At 36.5% G+C, this 21,581-nt stretch overlaps 1 protein-coding gene across 11 annotated transcripts in view; it reads right to left on the bottom strand.

The window, feature by feature from the left end:
• AOPEP (aminopeptidase O (putative)) overlaps positions 1-21,581 on the bottom strand; it is a 185,570-nt gene that overhangs the window by 112,374 nt on the left and 51,615 nt on the right. For 9 of the 11 annotated variants that reach the window (XR_003381046.2, XR_012578253.1, XM_026795184.2 and 6 more), the window contains 2 exons: positions 6,155-6,344; positions 4,284-4,393 (listed from right to left, as the gene is read on the bottom strand). Coding sequence is in view for 9 of the 11 variants with exons in the window: in XM_026795184.2 (XP_026650985.2) it covers positions 4,284-4,393; positions 6,155-6,344 (300 nt within the window). In the remaining 2 variants the exon portion in view is untranslated. The remainder of the gene's footprint in view (positions 1-4,283; positions 4,394-6,154; positions 6,345-21,581) is intronic. The other 2 variants (XM_005489815.4, XM_074533337.1) reach the window with 1 other exon arrangement.

Genomic DNA, 21,581 nt, shown 5'->3' with positions numbered 1-21,581 from the left:
TCATACATTACAGGTTCTGATAGTTGAAAGCATTGTGTAGCATAGTAACTTTAAACACCTGTGACTAGTTTAGTCTTTTTCTTCACCATAAGTATATAAATTAACTTAGACAGTCTAACAAGTCAATTTTCTTCTAAATAAAATTCATCAGTAGGTTGGTGTAGTCTTTTTACAGCCAGCATGACACCAGGTTGCATGTCATTTTCCAGTGCAGACACCTTATGAACAAAGAGAAAAAAAATAAACAAAACCAACATTTTAAGGGAAGGGGAAGTGCAGGGGAAGACAGTGAAGTCACTACATTCAACTAGAGCTTTCTCTTTTTTTTTTACCTGAACTTTGCCATAACAGCTTACATAACTATCCTTGCAAGAATAACCTCTTTCGTTTGCATGCAATAGACTGCTGCAGAAAGTGTTCTGATTTTCATTTTTCCATTTGGGTTGGAAGAAATGTAGTTCAAATATTAAAAGAGGAAGTATTTTGCACACAGGTTTGAGGTTTACAGACAATAATGTCTAGAAAAAAAATACTACTTACTGCCTGATTTAAAATGCAATACACTATCTGGTATGCCACAAATCTACAACAGTTAAGTATGGAGGACTTTTAGGCTCTAAAGAGCACAGACTGAAACTAAAGAGAAACTGTACAAGCATTTTTTCTTCATTTGTAAGAAGTGCCTTCACAGGCATAGTACTGAAGAACATCTAGATGTTTTTCTTCCATTCAGAAAACATCCCAACTAACAGTAGTCTGAGAACAGTTGCCTGTCTTAGGAGCCTAATGCTGTGACTAAAACAACCTCTCCAATTCTAAATGTAGATTTTGAAATGGCCAGTCTTCAAAACCAAATGTCTTTCCTTTCATTTCTGCAGAATAGGGGAAATATGGGCCACAGCAAGGCAAGATCCTTCAAACCACACCACTCATGCCGGATGATTTCAAGAACTTCGCGATCAAATTTTTTTCCATATCTGTGTCTCATTTGAGGGAGGGGTTCTTCCTTTTTTATATCTGTGTCAGAGTTTCTTATTAAAGCTTTGTCCAGAGTACTAAATCAGGGTATTTTTTAGACATTATTATGACAGACATTATTTCATGCCTGTGCACATGAAATCCACTATACACAAAATTTTCATAAAATGTAACTGAAATAAAAGTGAGAAAAAAACAGATTGAATTTTACATTGTGTTTCTGACACAGTCCTCTTCCATGTTATCATTCATAAATATCTTTCCGGTAAGATCTTCCCTCAACATTGAAAGAACAGTACCAATAATTGTTTTCTTATTCTATGGCAACTCCAGTTCTTTTAGGCTGTGTAAATGTTGCAAACCCACTGTAGGAAAGCAAAATCCAGCTATTTCTCTTCTGGATCTGTCTCCTGGAAAGAAGACCTGCTGACATTCCATACATGACTTTTCATCATTCTCTGCATACATAAATCATAAAAACTGCTTCATTTCCCTTAATAAATAGCCCTGTCTATTGACTTTAAAAATGGAGTTTGAGCACAGGCTATAGAATCCACACTAAATTGAAATCTTTTCATAATCACAATTATTCTAAATTAGGCAACCATACTTCCTTCCTCCTCTGACTCTGTGCCTGTGTAAATCCTAGGACTGACCAGAAAGAAGTATTGCATCTGGATAATGGTAGTGAAGAATTCCATACAGAAAACATATACACATTCCTCTGCAAAGGCTGTATATATATTCTTGAAAATGTGTGTAAAGGAGTGTAACTATTTAGAATGTAACCCTGTTCTCTGCTATCAGGACTTCAGAACAATATTTTAAAGCAATGCTTATTGTATTTACCAGACATTGAAAGTACCAAGATTGAAAATTTGTTACACTGACCTACAAAAGCTGCATCCAACCTGGTAGCTAAAGTCTACCATAATGCTAAAGGCACACTGTCTCAAAATATTCAAGATGCTATCTGGCACATTTTAGATACTGGAAAATTTCTGAAGGAGGTAGAAGATGCTGCTTTCCGTTTGGTGGGAAGATGAGTACATTGCCCTAGTAAAAGTACAATGCTCTGGGATATCCTTGGTAATTAAATGCTCTGATGTGCCAGGTGGTCATGAAAACTTACACGGAGACTGTGAAAGATCATCTGAAACCACATTTCCTATCAGATAGAATAAAACCCTTCAAACACCTACAGAGCAGTCAGAGGTATCTCTTTGGGACAGAATGGACCTGACACAAGTGGAGAGAACTCAGAGACTAATTTAGAGCTAGATATCAACATTGGCTTGACTTAATGAATAACCACAAGATGCCGTTCAGCCATAAGGCCCAGGAGATGAAACAAATGTCAACACCAGCTTTACTCTGCAGAACAGAATGCTCTTCTTTGCTTTCCTAACAGAATAGATGAGAGTGCTGGATGAGAGTGCTGGTGTTCGTGATCACCAGCAAAACATATGCCAAGATCTTTTTCATAGGTGCTTTTATCCCTGCAGGTTTCTTTCAAATTCTGTGAGAAAACAGGCACACATCTGTTGGAAGTCTCAACCTGTATGAGCATGGCTGTGCCACAAATTCCTTCTTAAATGTTAAGATTTGCTTGTGCTGCCTTTCAGAGCTGCTGCCTGTTGAAAAGATATTTATCCAATTTCTTTCTTACTTGACCTCTTTTTTTACAGGTAGCTTATGACATGCTCCTTACTATAACATATTACCAAGTACCCATAATAAGAAGAAACATCAGGCTGATCATCAGTTTGCTAAGTGGCTTTCACCTAGTCTAAAAAGATATTCATTTGATGGATCAAAAATTGATAGGATCAGCTGGTAAGTTTGGGGCAGATTTTTCCAGTTGTCAGGAGAAAGCACAAATGAACATAAGGTCATGAGGGAACCAAAAAGTAGTGGAAGAATGAGCTTATGCTTGGGAAGAGTGAGTTGGTTGATTTTTTCCTTCCTGAAATGATTGGCAAGAAGAAGCAAATACTTATAATTTATGTTTAATATTCCGTATAAAAACACAAGTTAGAACCAGCCCAAGCCTCAGTACAGACTCACAACCCAGACCAAGGGCCAGGACTGAGATTTTCTCTCTTACATGCCAGTTTTGGAAAGCATGAGAACATATTTTCAGAAGGATGAAGAAAAGGAAAAAAACCCCAGTAAATATGCAAAAAGATAATTTATTCACGTCCATGCCACAAAAATAGTAGAAAATATTTATATCTCAGTGAAATCAGTAAGAAGTCCTTAAATGCAATCACAAGGAGCTAGAGATATCAGAGAAGAAGAAATGGCCAGAATCATGAAGTGGTATCCCGTGCCTGGCCTGAAGTGTTTATTGGAGACACATTTTTCAAATGAGAAATTAACTTTTCACTCTTCTGTATTAGCATTAGGAATAATACTACCCAAAGGTAAGAAAAATGCTTATTATTAAGTCGAATAAATGTGCAAGTCAATAGAACATGTTAGTAAGAGCCCGCTTAGGATGATCTGTGTATACTGTCTTTATTTCAGAGCAGGAGAATAGACTACATAATTGTTTGAAATCTGTCCCTGCACTTCCATGATTTGGTCAGAAATCATGGCTAATTTGAACTAGGATTAGTAAAGTCATTATTTTTGGTTGAAGATGGTGAGAAGACAAGCTGTAGAAGCTCCGTGGATGTAGAATTAGACACTCAAGATCAAAGACTAAAAATTCCTAACACACCAATCAGAATAGAATATTAATCACTGGCAAAGGAAGACTGTCTTTAGCTATCTATAAAGGAGCCTTGAGTTTAGCATCTGATACCTAAAGACTAAAAATCTATTTTAAATATAACTATTAGAAATTTCTAATTAGAAAGTAGGTTTATAAAGTTTATATGTTATACTTTTTCCTTGTTTTTTAAAGCTTCATTCAGCTTGGCAGTTAAATACCATACTAATGCATGTACTTGTCTTCAGCTACAGAAAATGACTCTGTTATGACTTCCAACAGTGAACTTTTCAGGAAATGGTCTTTTCTTTCTTCCCTAAATAGAAGCTCTTGTAAACTGCTCAGAGACATTTCATATCAAGATAATCCCATGGTTTTCTAAAAGCTTTCTATAACAAAAGGAAAACAAATTGTATCATAGTCAAGATGTAAAACCCAGTCAGTTTAATTTGCATTTTCTTTTTTTATTAGAAGGAAATAAGGAAATGCAGTGGATATAATCAGACAATTTGGAAGTACATCTTTTGAAGGGAGAAAAGGTGGAGAGAGCGAAAATACAACAGCAATGACGGTGTAATCATATTGTTACCTTAAAACTTGCAGCTCTTCTTCAGAGTTTTGCACCTCATCTCTGAGTCTGCGCCAGCGAAGTAAAGCTTTCAATTCCTGTTGCTCTTTTATTTCATCATGTGGCAGCTGCTTAGTAAACAAAAAACACAGATCACTGATTGCTGTTTCCCAACAGACAATAATAATTTGCAGAACAAGAAACTTGGTTTGTTTCTCTTTAATGAGCAGAAGAGGCAGGAAAGGGTATCAATATCCATGATAAAAAAATAACAGTTGCTGCTATGAGAGATAATAGCAGCACTAAGAAAAACAAAAGCCTCACTGTGCACATCAAATCAATAGTCAGTTAAATAGTTCTGACTGAGAAGAGACATGGGCATGTTTTTTTCCTTTTAGTAAATGGCAAGAAACAATCTGAATTTACAGTAGAGATACCTGGCATAGAGCTTTTGGTTGCATCCTTACCCTTCCCAAATTGAGAGCAAAGAGCTACACTGTGTCCTGGCTTCACTCCTCTTTCCTACTACTTCTGCCATACTCCTGAAACCTCCTTGTTGTGTTTCTCCTAATTTACATACCATTAACAGAGATTCCTACTTATGAAATAAATGCCAGGTTGCCAGCTGACAAACAATTGTTTTGAACATAATCATAGTTTATGTTTCTCTATTATAAGAATAGATGGGAAAATGGGGAAAGCAAAAGCAGCTAATACTACCCTGCATTATGTTCAATCACAACTGAAATTATTCTCAGGCACTATGGAATACACTCACAATCCTTAAATTCTGTGATTGCATTGCATCAAAACTACTCAATAATGTTCAAACGATATGCCTTACATGATAACAAGGGAACTAATTACACTATTTTATTTTTTCCTTTACACTCAGCTCCAAGGAAGATGTCTACTACAATCAAAATGCTTTCAAGTGACTAACAAAAGCAAAGAACTAATGTGAACAGCTCACAGCAGTGTAGTTATTCTCAATGTGAAGGCACAAATTAGTTTTAGAACCAAAAGGGAAAACCCAAGTGTTTAGACACTCTTTCTCTCTTTTTTCCTCCCAGAAATATGGTACATAACAAGGTATTCTGTTTAGTTTGGTGCTATAAATATGCCAGATACTTAATAAAATGGAGGTTCAGAGGAGTTTATTACATCAGTTCCCAGTTCTACCATGCTTTTGCTCAGGTGGAAATCTGCAGAATAAAGGGGTGGAACCTGATGAAGGGACAGGTAGAAAGGACTGACACATTAAATGCTTGAAGTAGCAGAGGTACTACAAAAGGAAGAGTTGCATCAGAAAAGCACTTTACTAGCTGGCATGCAACTTATGAAATTTTCACCTTAAGGGAGGCAGTGATTTCTAAGTCTCTGACAGGACAGTAACTTGTTGGGCAGTAGAACAGGAAAAAAAAGTGTAAGTGCCAATGTGCCCCATTTAGAATCATCTTGTATTTTGCTTTGAGGTACACTTCTTGGTCATCTATTGGACGAAACCAAACAATTTTAATTAGACACCTGGAATATTACAATATGCAGTAAGACTGTTGATTCTTCCCGTTTCAGGTATACAACAGAAGTGGAAAGAATTCACAGCAATTGTTTGATAATTGAATTTTAATGATTGAGTATAACATTTTTGGGAAGGTAATCATTGACAAACAGATGTTGGTATTCACATTTGTACTGAGCCCTACCTCTGTAAAGTTTTGTATTCATTGTGGATCACTTTTTTTTTTAATCAAGTAAGCATGTGAATTCCAATACCATTTTAAAAGATGTTACTTCATAGCACAGTTTGTGTTTTGAGGTTTAATTTACATCTAATTCACATATGATTTTGATTTCCACATTGATTTTGAAGCAATGTGTCATCACCTTACCTGTTGTGCTCTAGCCCAAAATATATCTTCTAAAAAAGTGGCAAACCCTTCACTTATCCATTCTTCTGTCCAATCACGAGCACCAATGGCTAGTCCAAACCAAGCATGAGCAATTTCGTGGCACACACGAGTTCCACAGAGATGGCTTCCTCCTGGCAGTACGCTCTGTGACAGAAAGATGATGTGTGGGCTGCACAAGAGAAATGAGTGACAGAATCTGTTACTGACCTGTTACAACGTGTATTGCATGGACATAATAATAACAGAACTGAAGAATGGCCTGAATTGGATGGGATCTTGAAGATCCCCTGGTTTCAGCTTTCCTGCTGTGGACAGGGACACCTTTCATTGGTCTCAGTTGCTCAGAGACACATCCAAACTAGCCTTGAACACCTCCAGGGATGGGGCATCCATAGCTTTCCCGGGAAACCTGTGCTAGTGCCTCACCATCGTCAGAAGGAGGAACTTTCTCCTAATATGTAACCTAAACCTACTCTCTTTCAGTTTGAAGCCATTCCACCTTGTCCTGTCACTACATGCTCCGTAAATAGTCTCTCTCCATCTTTCTTTCAGGTTGGCTTTATTGGCCTTTTAGCTTCTTATTAGTGTATGCATGCTAGGTCATGACTAACAGTTTATATCTCAGGAATTTGTAGGAATTAAGTCGTACTTTATTGTTGGTTGGTAGAAAATCAAACTAAAATTCCACCCTACAGCTGTAAGGTATTCAACCATCAAACAGCTATTAATTGTAAGAAGTAACTTCAACCAAAGTTTAATATTTTTCATGTTACAAGACTGATTTATTTCAGTAGAAACATTTATATATAAGCCAGGATAACATGAGCAGTGTTAATATTCAAAACAAGTATTTGTCAGCTAAATGATCAAAGATGGAAATAAAGGAGAAACATTTAATAAAGAAAACAAATCAGTATCCAAATGTAAAAGCTGTCATACATGGTAAAGCATATGTGTTTGTCAAAACATCAAACAAGCTAAGAAGATACCAACTTGTGATAAAAGTTGATCATTTTTGCAAATGCAGGGATAGGAGAACACATTTTACTACAACCACAGAAGTAAGAAGCTCTAGATATCTGCTTTTCACAACAGCCGGGGAACAACCCAGTCTGTATCTACTCTGCTTTGCACTTAAACAAGAAGAAGAAATTGCAGGGGAAACCTGTTATGAATTGTTACTCTGCTACTGAAAATACCCTGAACTGCAAGTTGCTGCAGTTCCCAACTCGTATGCTACTGTAAGGCAATTTTTGCTATGCTAACACACATTACAGAACTTAACATCTCAAAGTTGATACAACTTCTGAAACTAAGTACATCTAGGAAATAAAAATAGCAGAATTAAGCCCTCTGACTAATATCCAAGGGGTTAATGGGGCACCATGTCACAGATGGGAGTAGCAAGGACGCAAACTGTGACCACCACCCACAAAATGTTCCTACATTAGCCTGTGATATCCAGGATCTGTATTTCAACTCTTCTCTCACTTTTCCTCTCAGTTATAAAGGAAATGTTAAAACACAAGCATACGTGGTCTTTAAGCCTAGCCTTCCAAGCATGGGAGGGAAGTCTATGGCCTTCAGACATTTCCAAGAGTCAGATATTATTTGTCATAATTCCAAAACGCTTCCCCACCCATCCTACCCTTCCGTTGGAAATGTTAAAACACCCACAGTTTTCTTGCAACCAGTTGGATGTCTAGGGACCACAAAATATGATACACATGGAGATAGAAAAACATACTCACCTTATAAAAAAAAATTAGTTACCCAGCCAAGAAAGTTAATACATTTCAATCAGACAGCATTGTAAGACACAGTGTAAGAAGTTAAAGTACTAAATCAAGGAATCAAGTAACACAAAAAATGCAAGTGAAAACAGCAGCTCTCCAAATCTGCCAAAAGCAATTCTGTTTAAGAGAATGAAGGGAGAGAGAGATGGGGGAAAGTGTGAGCACAGAAGATGCAGAATATGATAAATCTTTTATTATAAAGCCCCTGATGAAAATAATAATGGCAATTTTGAGGGTATTACTTTGGTCAGTTTTAAGTAAATGACCCCTAGTTGTGGCACAACTGTGTACAGCGTACACAGTGTACAGTGGTACAAAGAAAAGCTGCAGAAATAGACCAAGTAAATAACATTCCAGACATACTGGTGGCAACATTTCAGCCACTTGGTTAAGCAAAACAAAAGTAACTTCATGCCTCATAAATAGGCTCACAGAACTGTTTGCATTTTAGGTCTATTGCAGAAAAATATACAATAAAGATTGTAATTCCTGCTTTCTTCAATCACTTAAAAAACAGAAATGCCACATTTAGACAATATTGTCTTTTACAGATGGGTTACAAATCACTTCAGTAAGAAAAATGCATATGAGTTAAATTTTGGCCAAAGAATATGAGCGCAGCTTCCTATGAGGCTAAAATAAGATTATGTGCTGCAGCAGAATTTAATTTTAGATTCTGAGTAGAGCCAGCAACTTCCTTTCCTGAGAACAACTTACATTATTTCTTTTATTGTGTTGCCCTTAACAAGCAGTACTATCTCCAACTCAAACCACTGAAAATTTCCCATTTTTCTTAAGAGTAATTTTATCAAAGACTGAACATGTCTCTGGAAGATGTCCAGACATATTAGTTTGGAAGAAGTGTACATCTATGCATTTGTTTAGAACACAGATTCTCTATTTTCAATAAATATTTGAATTCCAGAAACTCTGCTCCACTTATGCAAACCAAATCTACCTTTTTAATATCATCTACAATGTGCAATGTTCATAGAATCATAGAATGGCTTGTGTCAGAAAGAATCTTAAAGATCGTGTAGTTCCAGCCCTGCTGCTGTGGGCAGGAGCACTTTTCACTAGACCAGGTCGCCCCATCCAGACTGGTGTTGAGCACATCCAGGGCTGGAGAGTCCACAGCTTCTCTGGGAAACTTGTTCCAGAGCCTCACCGCTCTCTCAGGAAAGACTACTTCCTAATATCTAATCTAAACATTCTGTTTTTGAGTTTGAAGCCATTCCTTCTCATCCTGTCACTACCTGCTCTTGCAAAAAGTCTTTCTCTGTCATTCTTATAGGCTTGCTTCAAGTGCTGGAAGGCTGCAGTTAAGTTACCCCAAAGCCTTCTCTTTTCCAGGTTGAACAAACCCAATTCTCTCAGCCTTTCCTCACAGGAGAGGTGCTCCATCCCTCTAATCATCCTGGTGACCCTTCTCTGGACTCGATCTATTGAACAGGTTGATGTCCTCTCTGTGTTGGGAAAATGTTATGAATGTTATTAATTGCACATTGTTACTTAGCAGCGCTGCTCCTAAAGCACTCCATAATTTAAGAAAGTGTCTAAGTGAAAAATAAGATAATTTGATGGGTAACTAAATTGCAAGACCCAAAAGCTTTTTTTTTTTTACCTTTTTTTTAACAAAAGAGAAAAGTGGCCCTCCTACCAGATGTTTGATTTACTAGAAACAAATTATAAGGCTTGATGTCCATTTCTTTGATTCTAATTGAATAGGAAAGAAATCCATCCATACATTAGCAACGGGCAAAGATGATTCACCTTAGAAATCACATCAAGACCTGACAAGGACTGTGCAGCTTATAAATGCCTTTAGCAAATGGGGTCCAAGTTTCTAAAGCAGGCCAGAACAGGCAAGCTGAATATGGTAAAAAAGATGGGAAACCTCTCCCAGTTAACAAAAAAACCAACAATCCTTCCAGTCGTTCCCAGGAAGCTGGACAAGTTCCCAGTGGCTCCAAGAGAAAAAGAAGTTAATGACTTGTTTTTGACAAGTATACACTTGGTTACCCTTCTAAAGCAAAAGAGCATTATTCTGACCAGAATCCCATGCTCATAACTTAGACATTTGACTGGAAGAAGGAACAAGTTCCCCCTCCCAGTTAAATTGCAGTTAAAGGAAATCTCGACACTGTAACTGTGGCATGAATGCATATAAAGGAAAAAACTGTATCCCAAAGGGAAAGAAATTGTTGTTGTGAAAGACCAGAGTCCTGATGTTCCAATCATTCCAATCCACCCGTGTACACATCCTTAATAGATAGTCTCTTTAACAAATAAAAGGTTTCTAATTGATTTAGGCATCCTTAAGCTCTGAATAGCAATCTGCCCATTTGAGAAGCCAAATCTGCAACAGGAATTTTCCAAAACTTTCTCTAGACTCATGACTTAGATGTCATGCAAAGTGCTGCTTTGCATACAGTCTGCAAGAGTGTGGTATCTTTGACTGCTCACACATAATCAGATGAGACACACAGCACAAAACCTAGCCAAATGTATGCACAAGAACCTAAACAGACATTTAATATGGGAACCTGAAGTTAATTTCTAACAAACTTTTTCCATTCATTTTGAAGTAGAAATCTTTCCCTCTTAACACACAGAGACCTGCACATACATTTTCTTACATATTTGTGAAAATAACAGAGCCAAGACTATTGCCACCTAAGAAATAATGCTTCTGAAGTCAAAAGTAGCACAAAAAATCACTATTACAGATGCTACTTATATATATATATATATATCTATGTATGCATATACAGTAATAATTTGAATTTTCTATTTAGAAAAAATGCAATTAGTGCCTCCCTGCACAGTCTGTGGGAAGGAGGGAGGGATTGGAACAAAATGGTGTTGTAAGGTCTTAATTTACTTCTCATTATCCTCCTGACTCTGTTAGTAATAAATTCACTTCATATCCTTAAGCTGAGCCTTTTTTGCCCTTGAAGTGTTTTCTCCCAGTCCTTACCTCAACTCACAAACCCTTTATTAATTTCTTTCTCTCCTCTGCCTAGCTGTGGCAGGCGAGGGTGAGTGACCAACTTTCATGGGTGCCTGGCTTTTGGCCAGTGTCAAACCATGTCAAAACTACATTCTTCCAGTGATACAAAGAATGGTATCAATATGATGTCTGCAGTATCTATATCAAACTTTGAATGCTACCTTAATTTATCTTTGTGGGTACTTGTGCCATTGGAATACAGACACAGGACCACTCAACATCCACTTTCTTACATCTATAATCTCCATTGGTCGAGTGTATGTTACAGTGCAGAACTGACAAAACTACAATATTTTTAACCTCATAGATTTACAGTATACCAGAAACTCAAATATATATTCAGATGCAGTTGTAGAGACAAGGATCTGGTAGAATACTCTGAGCACTATTCCAGAAGTAATGGAAGCTAATTTTTAAAGTTTTGCCTTCCTACCATCATAGGGAGAAACCAAAAACTGACAGAAGTTACAGCTGAAAGTCATTCTAGTGCAAATGACTAACTTTTTACTCCATAAGTCATGCAGCAACACAATAGAGAAGGCAACATGGAAAGAAAAATAACCCCCATGTTTCGGAAGGAGGATAGAAACAGTCAACTCAGTTCTGCAATTCAAAATCAAAACTGTAAATTTCAATCAATGTGCCTAAATAATGATCTGAACATCCAAGCAGCAGCTGCTCTCTGAACTTCTCTCTTCTGTTTTGCATATTTTGCAGCTCCAAACCAGACTAGTAAGGATATGTATAAACAAGGGTGAAACCCTCTCAGGAGAAACTCTACTACTGTTCAACAGCAAAACCAGTACTTGCCACAAATCTTAAGAATTTATAAAGTGAAAGGAAAAAGATAATATGAGTCTAGATTCAAAACCCCCATACAAACAGCATTTTTGCAACAATTCTTGATCCTTCTCAATATTTTCAATCCCGTATTAACACCAAATCAACAGCCTTGAAGGTGACTCTGCCACTTCCCTAGGTGTGGGATCTCAGCACCTCAGGACTGAGGTGCCGAGTCACCAAGACCACCCTTGGGGGGCTCGGGAGTCCTGGAATGTTGCCAGAAGTGTCTGGTGCCTGGACTTTGATCCTACACAGGAGACGACACCTGTATGAGGATAGGAGGATTTCACCGGAGTGAATGGTGAAGGGATTAGTTAATTAGAGAGTGAAACACAGGGTTTAGGATTTCTGTACAGGGGGGTTTAGAGAAGTAAGATGGAGGAATTGGGGCGTGTCCTGTCCTTCTTCTTCTTCTTCTTCTCCTCCATCTTCTGTGGTGATGGTGGCACTTTGGGATTGGTCATTGCTAAAAGTGCAGTGGTTAATAAGGGTAAAAGGTATTGGGGAAAAATGATAAATATTGTGTACGTAACTTTGGGTATAAAGATAGGTGACCGCCCGGAGGGCAAGGAGTGTGCTCATGGCTGGCTGCTGAGCAGACCTCTGTCGGGCCGAGAGAAAATCTTTTAGATAAGCAATTAATAAACACCGAGACCGAGAAAAGATTTGAAGCCTCTTCTCGTCTTTTGAAGTGTGGGCTGCCCCAAGGCCACCCCGGGCCTTTCCAGGCCATCCAAACAGCCGAAAACCGGACACCTAGGTAGCCTATTCTATGCTTGGCCACCCTTTCTGAGATTTCTTTCTAATCTATACCTCCCCTGGGGCAAGTTGAGGTAATTTCCTGTTGTCCTGTTTGTTGCCTGGGAGAGGAGACTGGGCCCACCTGGCTGCATGCTCCTCCCTCTCTGCAGTTGTAGAGAACAAAAAGGTCTCCCCTGACCCTCCTTTCCTCCAGGCTAAATAACCCAGCTCCCTCAGTCACTCCTCACAGGACTTGTGCTCCAGACCCTGCCTCAGTTCTGCTGCCCTTCTCTGGACACACTCCAGGCCCTCAATGTCCTTCTTACAGTGGTGGGCCCAGAACTGAACATTCCAGGTGTGGCCTCGCCGGTGCCCAGCACAGGGGGGGACAATCACTGCCCTGGTCCTGCTGGCCACACTATTGGTGCTGCTCCTCAGGATGCCACTGGCCTCCTTGGCTACCTGGGCACAGTTGGCTCATCTTCAGCCGCTGTTAGCCAGTAACCCCAGGCCCTTTCCCAATGAGCACTTCCCAGCCACTCTGCCCCAAGGCTATAGTGAAAGGCATGGCTGTGGTTGTGACACAGCAGGACCCAGCACTTGACCTTGTTAAATCTCACACCACTGACCTCAGCCCATCCAGCCTGTCCAGGTCCCTCTGCAGAGCCTACCTGTCCTCCAGCAGATCAATGCACCCATCCAACTTCTTATTGTTTGCAAATGAACAGTCTGGTAATAATACAACTAATTTCTCAAATTATGTCTAATTCTCTTTCTAACACAGAGCACACACACTATGACAGTGCTAAGTCAAAAACCTTTAACTGTGTTTTTACAAAAAAATCACAGAACAACTTACCCATGGCTGATACCCTGCTGCACTTGTATCATGGTAATATATCCTGACTTGGGAAGTAAAGCAAAAAGGAAACAAAGAATGGTGTATTTTACATATGAAATTCAGTCTGATATCCGAGACTCAAGTATTGGCAGTAAGTTAACTCAATTTTGTAACAAGGTCATTAGCAACTAGATATGACAAAAACAACCAGGAGTCAAGCCAAGTAAGAACTGTAGAGCTGAAGAGTTATTCATCAGTTGACCTGTGATGCACCCAGGATGCCTACAACACCTTTAGCTCACTTCTTTTCATCTTCCACATTCTGTGTCACAATGAGGAAATCGCAGAGCATGAACATATTTTTATATTCTCCATATTTTGTTTACTAATGTCATATGTAAGCTCAACAACATCTTTTCATTTAGAAAATTCCATAATCCCAAAATTTGCGACAGGCAGCAAATTGCCTGCTATGGTAAAGAGAAGAAAATTAGAAAATTATGGGGTGGAGGGAGAGAAAGAATTACAATTTCAAAACCTCAAGTTCCCATCCAGATTTTTTTACAGATTTGTTTGAAACCTCTTGTCCAAAACCCCATGAAGTAACAAACTTTTATAAAAATCAATTACACAACACCTCCTAGTAACAAATGGCTACAACACTGTCAAAAATCTTACAGCCAGCTTTCTAAAAGAAACACCTACAGCTTTTCATGTTGCATGTCACACCATGGCTTTTTCATATTTAATTGATTTAGTTAAGTGATTTATGGCTAAGTATAAATTAAGTGACTTCAATAAATATAAGCACCTGTTTCACTACTAAAAAAAAAGCAACAAAGCCAACTCTGTATTTTATGTAGCTCAGTTTCTAACCTTCACACTTCACTTCCAATTGCTCCTCCAAAAAATATTGACACTGCTAACAGTGAAAATAATTTGTAACACCATTTTCCAGATCCCTTACTAAATATTCATAGTATAAAACTACACTGTATCATGGCAGACATTTCCAAACAAATCTTAAAAGCTACACAAGTGAATTTGGCTGTGTTTTTCTTAAAAACCAGATAGATTGGAAGTCATTCTACAGTAATTCAATTATAGAGCAAGAAATAAAGATGAAGAAAATAAATTTATTTCTAATTCAGATTGCTCTGCAACGTATCTTTGGATATGGATGTTTCATCTTATATTTTTTGTTTGATATAAGAGAGACGATAGACCACAATGATAAAACATCTTTACTCTTGCTGATTATAGGTAGCTTCACAAAAGGTCAGAGGTTGAGCAAAAAATTCTGTTCATGTCTAAGGAGACTGAGGAAATGTCACAGTTCCACTAAATTCAGCAAGAATTTTATATACAAATAAAAACACAATATTCAGTTTACATTAAGAATTTCATATGTTCCAGATTTTATGTGAAACTTTTACCACATTTCTGAGTACTTCCAAATATTTGAAATTGGTCAACTGAAGAAAATATTAAAAACACCTAACAGTTACACTATTAACCATGTGAAAATACTTCATAACAAATAATGGAGTAGAAAGTCTCTATTTGAATCATGCGTTTGTATTAACTACTTTTCATTTAACAGTGATTTGTATTAGGACCCCAAAATTAATCTTACATACTTGATGAAATGAAGAAAAGTGAACAGAAAATAGCAATGGATAGGCTTTTATCATTGTAATGAAATCTTTTAAATTCATCACATTGGTTCTGCAAGAAATGAGCAATGAAAAGAAATTGTACAGGTACTCACACCTTTTACTTTATAAATAAAAAATAGTTCTTTGTATTCTTTTTTGTTTTCGTGTATGCCAAAGGGAAGCTTTAAAAAAAAGAAGATTCTCTTGTTTTATATTAAAAATGAATATAGCATTTGTTTCATCAACTTTTCAAACTATTTGAATTCTTGCTAAAAATGGTTAATGTGATAAACAGTCACTAACATTCCTCAGCTCCAGTCTAAGTGGTGACTGATTTTGTCACTGATAGATGATATTGCTTGATCATCGATGGATTTTGTTATTTGTCACTGTTATTACTGGAAGATTTGGACTTCCTGACACTATATAATGAAGTTTCTGGCAGATATTAACACAGCAGAGAGAGACAGTACAAATAACCAGCTATGATAAATAATTAGACAGAAAGCAATATATATATATGCTTCACCATATTCAGTGAAAATCAATCATGGTAACAGCCTATACATTAGTGCTCTCAAAAGGTGACATGGACAAGACAAAATAAAGTAAAGAATGAGTAACTTTTTATTCAGTTATTCTTACAAGAAAGATTTTATCCACAACAAAAAGGCCAAATCAATGAAAAAACTAAAACAGATTGCTTGGTCTTTGAGTTTCCCAGTATTCTTTTTTCAATTCAAGGCCTTGTGGTATCACTCTTTTAAAGGAAATTAAATCTGCTGGAAGGCAGAAGTGGTTCTTATTAAAACTCTATGAGCTACAGTAATGGTAGCATCACAAACAAAATCAAACCTTAGTAACGCACTTGTTTTTTAAGGATTTGTGTGACAAATACTTAATCTGCAGAATGAGAAAAATCTAGATATGTACCCGAATAATTCAGGAAACCCCAGACATTACTGGAGAAGAAAGAGCTATAAATCCTTGATGTTTCTAAGAAAAAAAAACAAATAAAAAGTTAAAGCTCATATTTTTTTTAAAAATATCAGAACTTCTCAGATCATACAAGAGGCACAGATAAAATTCTTTTAAATTTTCAGTTAGTATCTATTATACTCTTGAACCTTGCACCAATTATAAATATGGAACCAAATAAAAATATTTAGATAGTTATCCAAATCCAATAGTAATGGGATCCCATGTAATCTAATTTTTGCCCATATGCAAAAATTAGATTAGATGGGATCCCATTACTATGGGATTTGGACAACTATCTTAAAATAGAAAATTCCTGTTTCTAAGAATTTGTAGTTGTTATTCTATTTGCTGAAGTCTTTCATTTTACTTTAAAAATTGATGTAGAATGGTGCAAATCCAACACTATCATGTCTTTTCTGATTTTCAGCATTACTGCTAAAATGCATTACTTGGAATATGCCTTTATCATCTGTTTATACAGATATACATTCCTCTTAGAAATGTTGAAATTTATCTAATCAGCTGTACTACTATCCATAACCTGTTTTCATTATTTTTGTCATCGATAAACAGTATATAAACTGATAAAAATTATATGGTTTCATTTTACTGAATGATTATCCAATGCTTTTGGGCACTCTGACTAAGGAGATAGATGCTGTGAGAAAAAAAAAAAAGAGAAGAACATAGAAGAATACGTAATGGCTTCATTTTCTTAGTTTATTCTGCACAGCAGCTATACAAGCCTTCTTTTTTGTATGCATTGGTCAATAAGATATCTGTTGTGCTTTTACACAAAGAACAAAGATGCCTTTATCAATTCTCGAAAGTCTGCAGGACAAACCATTCATGCTGTCAAACCCCCTAAAACCCTTTCACCAAATAATGAAATCCATCAGTGACAAATGTCAACATACTAATTTGTTAAATACTGAACAAAAGGAACATTCAGAAGAGGTGCTTCATTTCATGTTATATCAGCCCTTCAATTCGTAACAACTTTATGGCAGCCCACAGATCATGCAATATTAAAACAGAACAGCATTATGATTATTAAAACTAGAACAATCTGCCATCCTTACAATAAATGCTAAGTTCAACAAAACTATAAACAGAATCTGTTGGGAACATGGGACTGTTTGCCATGCATTCATTCTTCTCCTTTTTAGAAGATTATTTCCAAGTAAAATCTTACAAACAAACACAGATTCTTTTTCACACACAGTCCCATTTATTGTGCTGATGGAGAAATAAGATAAAATTACATCATATCCAGTGATAGAAGAGCTTCAGTGTGCCTGAGAATTACTTTATCCATTATACAGGACATCCAGCTATTAATGTAGAATCATATACCAAAGGGATAGTTAAACTTGAAGTAGCTAGTGTGCATGTGAATTACAACATTCATCATACAAAGACATTCAGCTATTATTATTGAAGCACACAGCAAGGGATAGTCTAATTGTAAATAGCTAGCATAACTAAGGACTGTATTAATTAATTATAACACTAACTATCACATATAAATGAACTTCTATTCCATTGCATCTTCTACCAATTTAACTTTTTTTACATCTCCAGATTTGTTTCAGGCAATCCTGAGGACTAAATAAATATTTTTCCTGTTGTCCAGGACACTGCCACAGTCTATATTTACGATTCTTTTCAAAGATGCCAAAAAGAAGGCAACATCTTTATATTCTAGAAACATCTATTGCATTCGACATTTCCCTGTGGCTTGATAATTTCTGCTTTGTGAATTTACCCAGTCAACCTTGAAGATAGAATTTTGGTTTTGAAGTTGTTGATAATGCCAAATTATTTGGCAAAATGCTAACACAGATTCTATTAATAAGTAAGTATTTTTCCAATTCCAAAAGACTACAATGAGGTGGTTTCTCATCTTGCAGGATCATAGTGACTACACTACCATGTGTCAAAAGATAATAATTTTGAGGTGGTTTTGTTTAGTAGTTTCAGATTTTTTTTTTAAATCATCATAAATTTTATATTTTAATATAAGCAGAAAAATTTTGACTGCTTTCCATGTATTCTTCTGACAGTTCTCCTAGTACACTGAAACCTCTCTTTTCATGAGACCACACATCATATTTGCATGCGGATATTGACCACTCACAGGATGTGAACATATTCCAAAATTTCTACCAAGACCAAAGGTAATTATGTTTACAGTTAAATTCAGTTAATACCAGTTGCATAACCAGTAGTTCCTGGATGTTTCCCTGAAGACTTAAGCCTACGTCTTGCCAAACAGTTAAAATTTGTTGCTGCTTACTCTGTCTTGACAGCATTGATCAATTTTTTTAAACCTTAAATGGTATTTGGCATTCACATCAATTTAGATTTATGAACCTGAGGACCAAAAGGTTGTGTAAACTGTAATTTTTCAGGGAGAACCATGTGAGCTTCCAAACAGCTAGCAATTTGACAGCCAAATCCAGTCACTCTGTTGTACATCTAGTCAATCTCCATAGATAGTTATAAATTGCTTTACATTTTTAAAGTGGAAAAACACTCCTTGAGACTGGCTTTGAGTATAACTGTGTGGCAAACTGTACACACTTGCTTGACTGAAAATTCAACCGTAATATAGTTTGTTGGTTTTAGAGTAGAAAACAACTAAAAATATAAATTCTGTACTGAGGTTATATACTGGATTCAAACCTCTAGGTCTACCATGCTGTCCCCACCATTCCTTAGACACAGGTAGAAATAAGAACCTGTTACTCTCTCCATGGCCTGGCTCTCCAAGGGACAATATCTCTCAGTGCATTTCTCAGGGCTCAGTTCCAAGTTCTGGAGATACAAGCTTTTCAGTGACCTTGCTCCTGCTGACAGCCATCACTCTATAGCTATAACTCCAGCAGGTTTAAATTTAATTAACTGAGAATCCACCACAAATATTCGTTGTACAGACATATACAAACAGGGTTCAGTTGCTTTTCCTCACAAAGAGAAGAAGTACCTCTGTGACTGCAGTACATTTTATTTTCTGGGAGCTAAAAAAATTTGCATGTATATATGTGCACTGTATTAGCCCAGAACAACTGGCCATGGAAAAAGTTAAGTTTTAAGAAAAAAAAACCTTTCTAATCTGGCACTACCCAACAAGAGAGTAAGAACAGGAACTGATGAAAATCAGATATTTTCAGATATTTTAAGAAAAAAGGTAAACAGCTGTTTTGCAGAGACTGTTTGTATGTATACCAGCTGTACGAGACTGTGTCCACTGTGGCTTTTAAGAAAAAAGAAGTCGTTTAATGCATAAATATAATTTGCTGAATTCTAGTTTCTCTGCCAGTAGATGTTTTTTTCAGAAAATTATGTGAAACTAAGAGTTCACAAAGACTGTAGATCAATAGCACAGCTTCATTTTATCCTCAACTCTTTCCTTGCAACAAAGGCAGATTTTTTTTTAAATCAGGCATCTTCGTGCCACTGAATTATTATAGTATTCCAATTGTTCTAGAGTAGTGAGTGAATAAAACCAGTTTTCTTAGCACTGTTTCAGCACATATTTAGTCTATACAATTTGTGCAAAGAAAACATGATAACTCAAACTTAATAGTAGGATTCAGAAAGAGGAATTTCTCTGTTATCTGTTTGTTCCAAGACATAACTTGCACATACTGCCTTTACATACATACTATGTACTATCAATATGTAATGTTTAGCATTTAGAAATAAATCACACAAGATCAAAAAAGCAGCACAGGCCCTGAAGATTATTTTACCTTTTTATGCTACTGAAGCCAGTAGGAAAGAGAAAGAATTTCCCTAAACAGTTGAAAGTCATGTTCTACAGCCACTTAGGAATAATTTTGCATTCCTCCTAAACTAACAATTTTGTTTCTGATATGCTGCATTTTCTTATGTAGCATTGTATTTTAAGTAAAATAGAATGATGCTTCAGCTAGCCCTCAAAAGTGCAAAAACTTTTATGTGCAAAGACAGAAGTCTACTAAATATTGGAAGATACATAGGTAAGATGTAGAAGATAATAGCAAAGCCACTTCTATCACTGACAACAAATCTCTTTCTACATTTCAATATGCTCAAGTCTAATTTAGGCTGCTAAAAAATTGTTCAGTGACCAAATGATACGCACCTCTCTTTTGGTGGTCTATAAAGTTATTGTCAAGAAGACTAACAAGGCTATTCAGAATTATCCATTGCTTTAACTCACTATCTGTCATTACCAACCTGGTGATCATACAAAAAAACCCCACATCCCTAAGAGCAAATTCCTTTACATTTATTAGACAAAATAGCTCTGTATACCATAAATTTTATTCACTGTACTGGCTTCTTATAATTCAAAACATCACCTTAACTTTTACTTTCAAACAATTTAAGCAGAGGAGAACAATTTTCCAAGTAATCTCAGAGATACTTGAAAATCTAAATTATTCTATAATTAAAGGTAAATGAAACTTTAATAAATACCAGTGCAGCATCATATCACAAATGTCACTTTATCAAATGAATATCACTTCACCATTCAAAATATTTCAACATTTAAAACTAGACTTAGAAGTCAAAATAATTATAGACAAAGCACATGCACCTGCTTCGCTAAGCAGAGGTAGAATTTACACAATATTGTGGAAAGAGCAGACTGTCATCACAAACCAGATGCCTGCCACCCAGCAAAAAGTCAGACTGGTCTTTATATTGAAAGAAGCTAAACTGCCTCTTTCCTTCATGCTATCACAGACAAAGGAAACACAAAAACTATGTGAGAAAACAAAGCTGGTATTTTATTCATAAACCACAATCTCCAAGCAGATTTTTCATATACTCAAACCCATTCATCCCAACTCATTTATGCCAAATCCTCCACAGACCCAACTGCCTCACAGTAAAAGGAAACACACAGCACCCTTTTCTTGTCCTTGGCAGCACACTCAGCGGTATATTTCTCCTTCTGATCTCCCTAAGGAGAAAGTGTTCCTGCACACATGCCTCCACCTATTTTAACAGTTTAACTCTCGATCTATATCACAAGATTCGCATTGGTCCAGAAGTGAATCTACAACAGCCACAAACTGGAGGGAAGCACGAGTGTGTGCAGAGAAAATACATATGACAACACTCTGACTGTAAAGCACCATACAGCAGCTCTTGTAAAAATGAAAACAAAATTAAAAATTCAAATTTCCAGTCAAATATAATGATCCACAAGCAAGAAGTGCTAACTTTTATGGAACAAACTATTGTATTTTGACAAAACACTGAAAAATTCTGTACTTCCAACTATTCATCCTTTCTCAAAGAAAACACCCAACAACCCAACTTTTCCTTAGTCAGCACAATCAGAAGAAATCTATGTCAGAAATTCAATCACTGAAATGTAAAATAAGGCAGGCAAATCTATTTTTAACTGTATTAAATGTTTAGCATTTAATGGTAGTATAGATCCACTTTGGAAAGCATGGATGCTTGTCATTAGCATTTTTTTCTAAAAATTAAACAATGTTGCAATTATTTGGATAGAACAGATGGAAGG

This window comes from Zonotrichia albicollis, chromosome Z (genome assembly GCF_047830755.1).
Source record: "Zonotrichia albicollis isolate bZonAlb1 chromosome Z, bZonAlb1.hap1, whole genome shotgun sequence".
NCBI lineage: Eukaryota > Metazoa > Chordata > Aves > Passeriformes > Passerellidae > Zonotrichia > Zonotrichia albicollis.
Note: the sequence above shows the minus strand (reverse complement) of the source record. Positions and strands in the feature narration are given on the sequence as shown.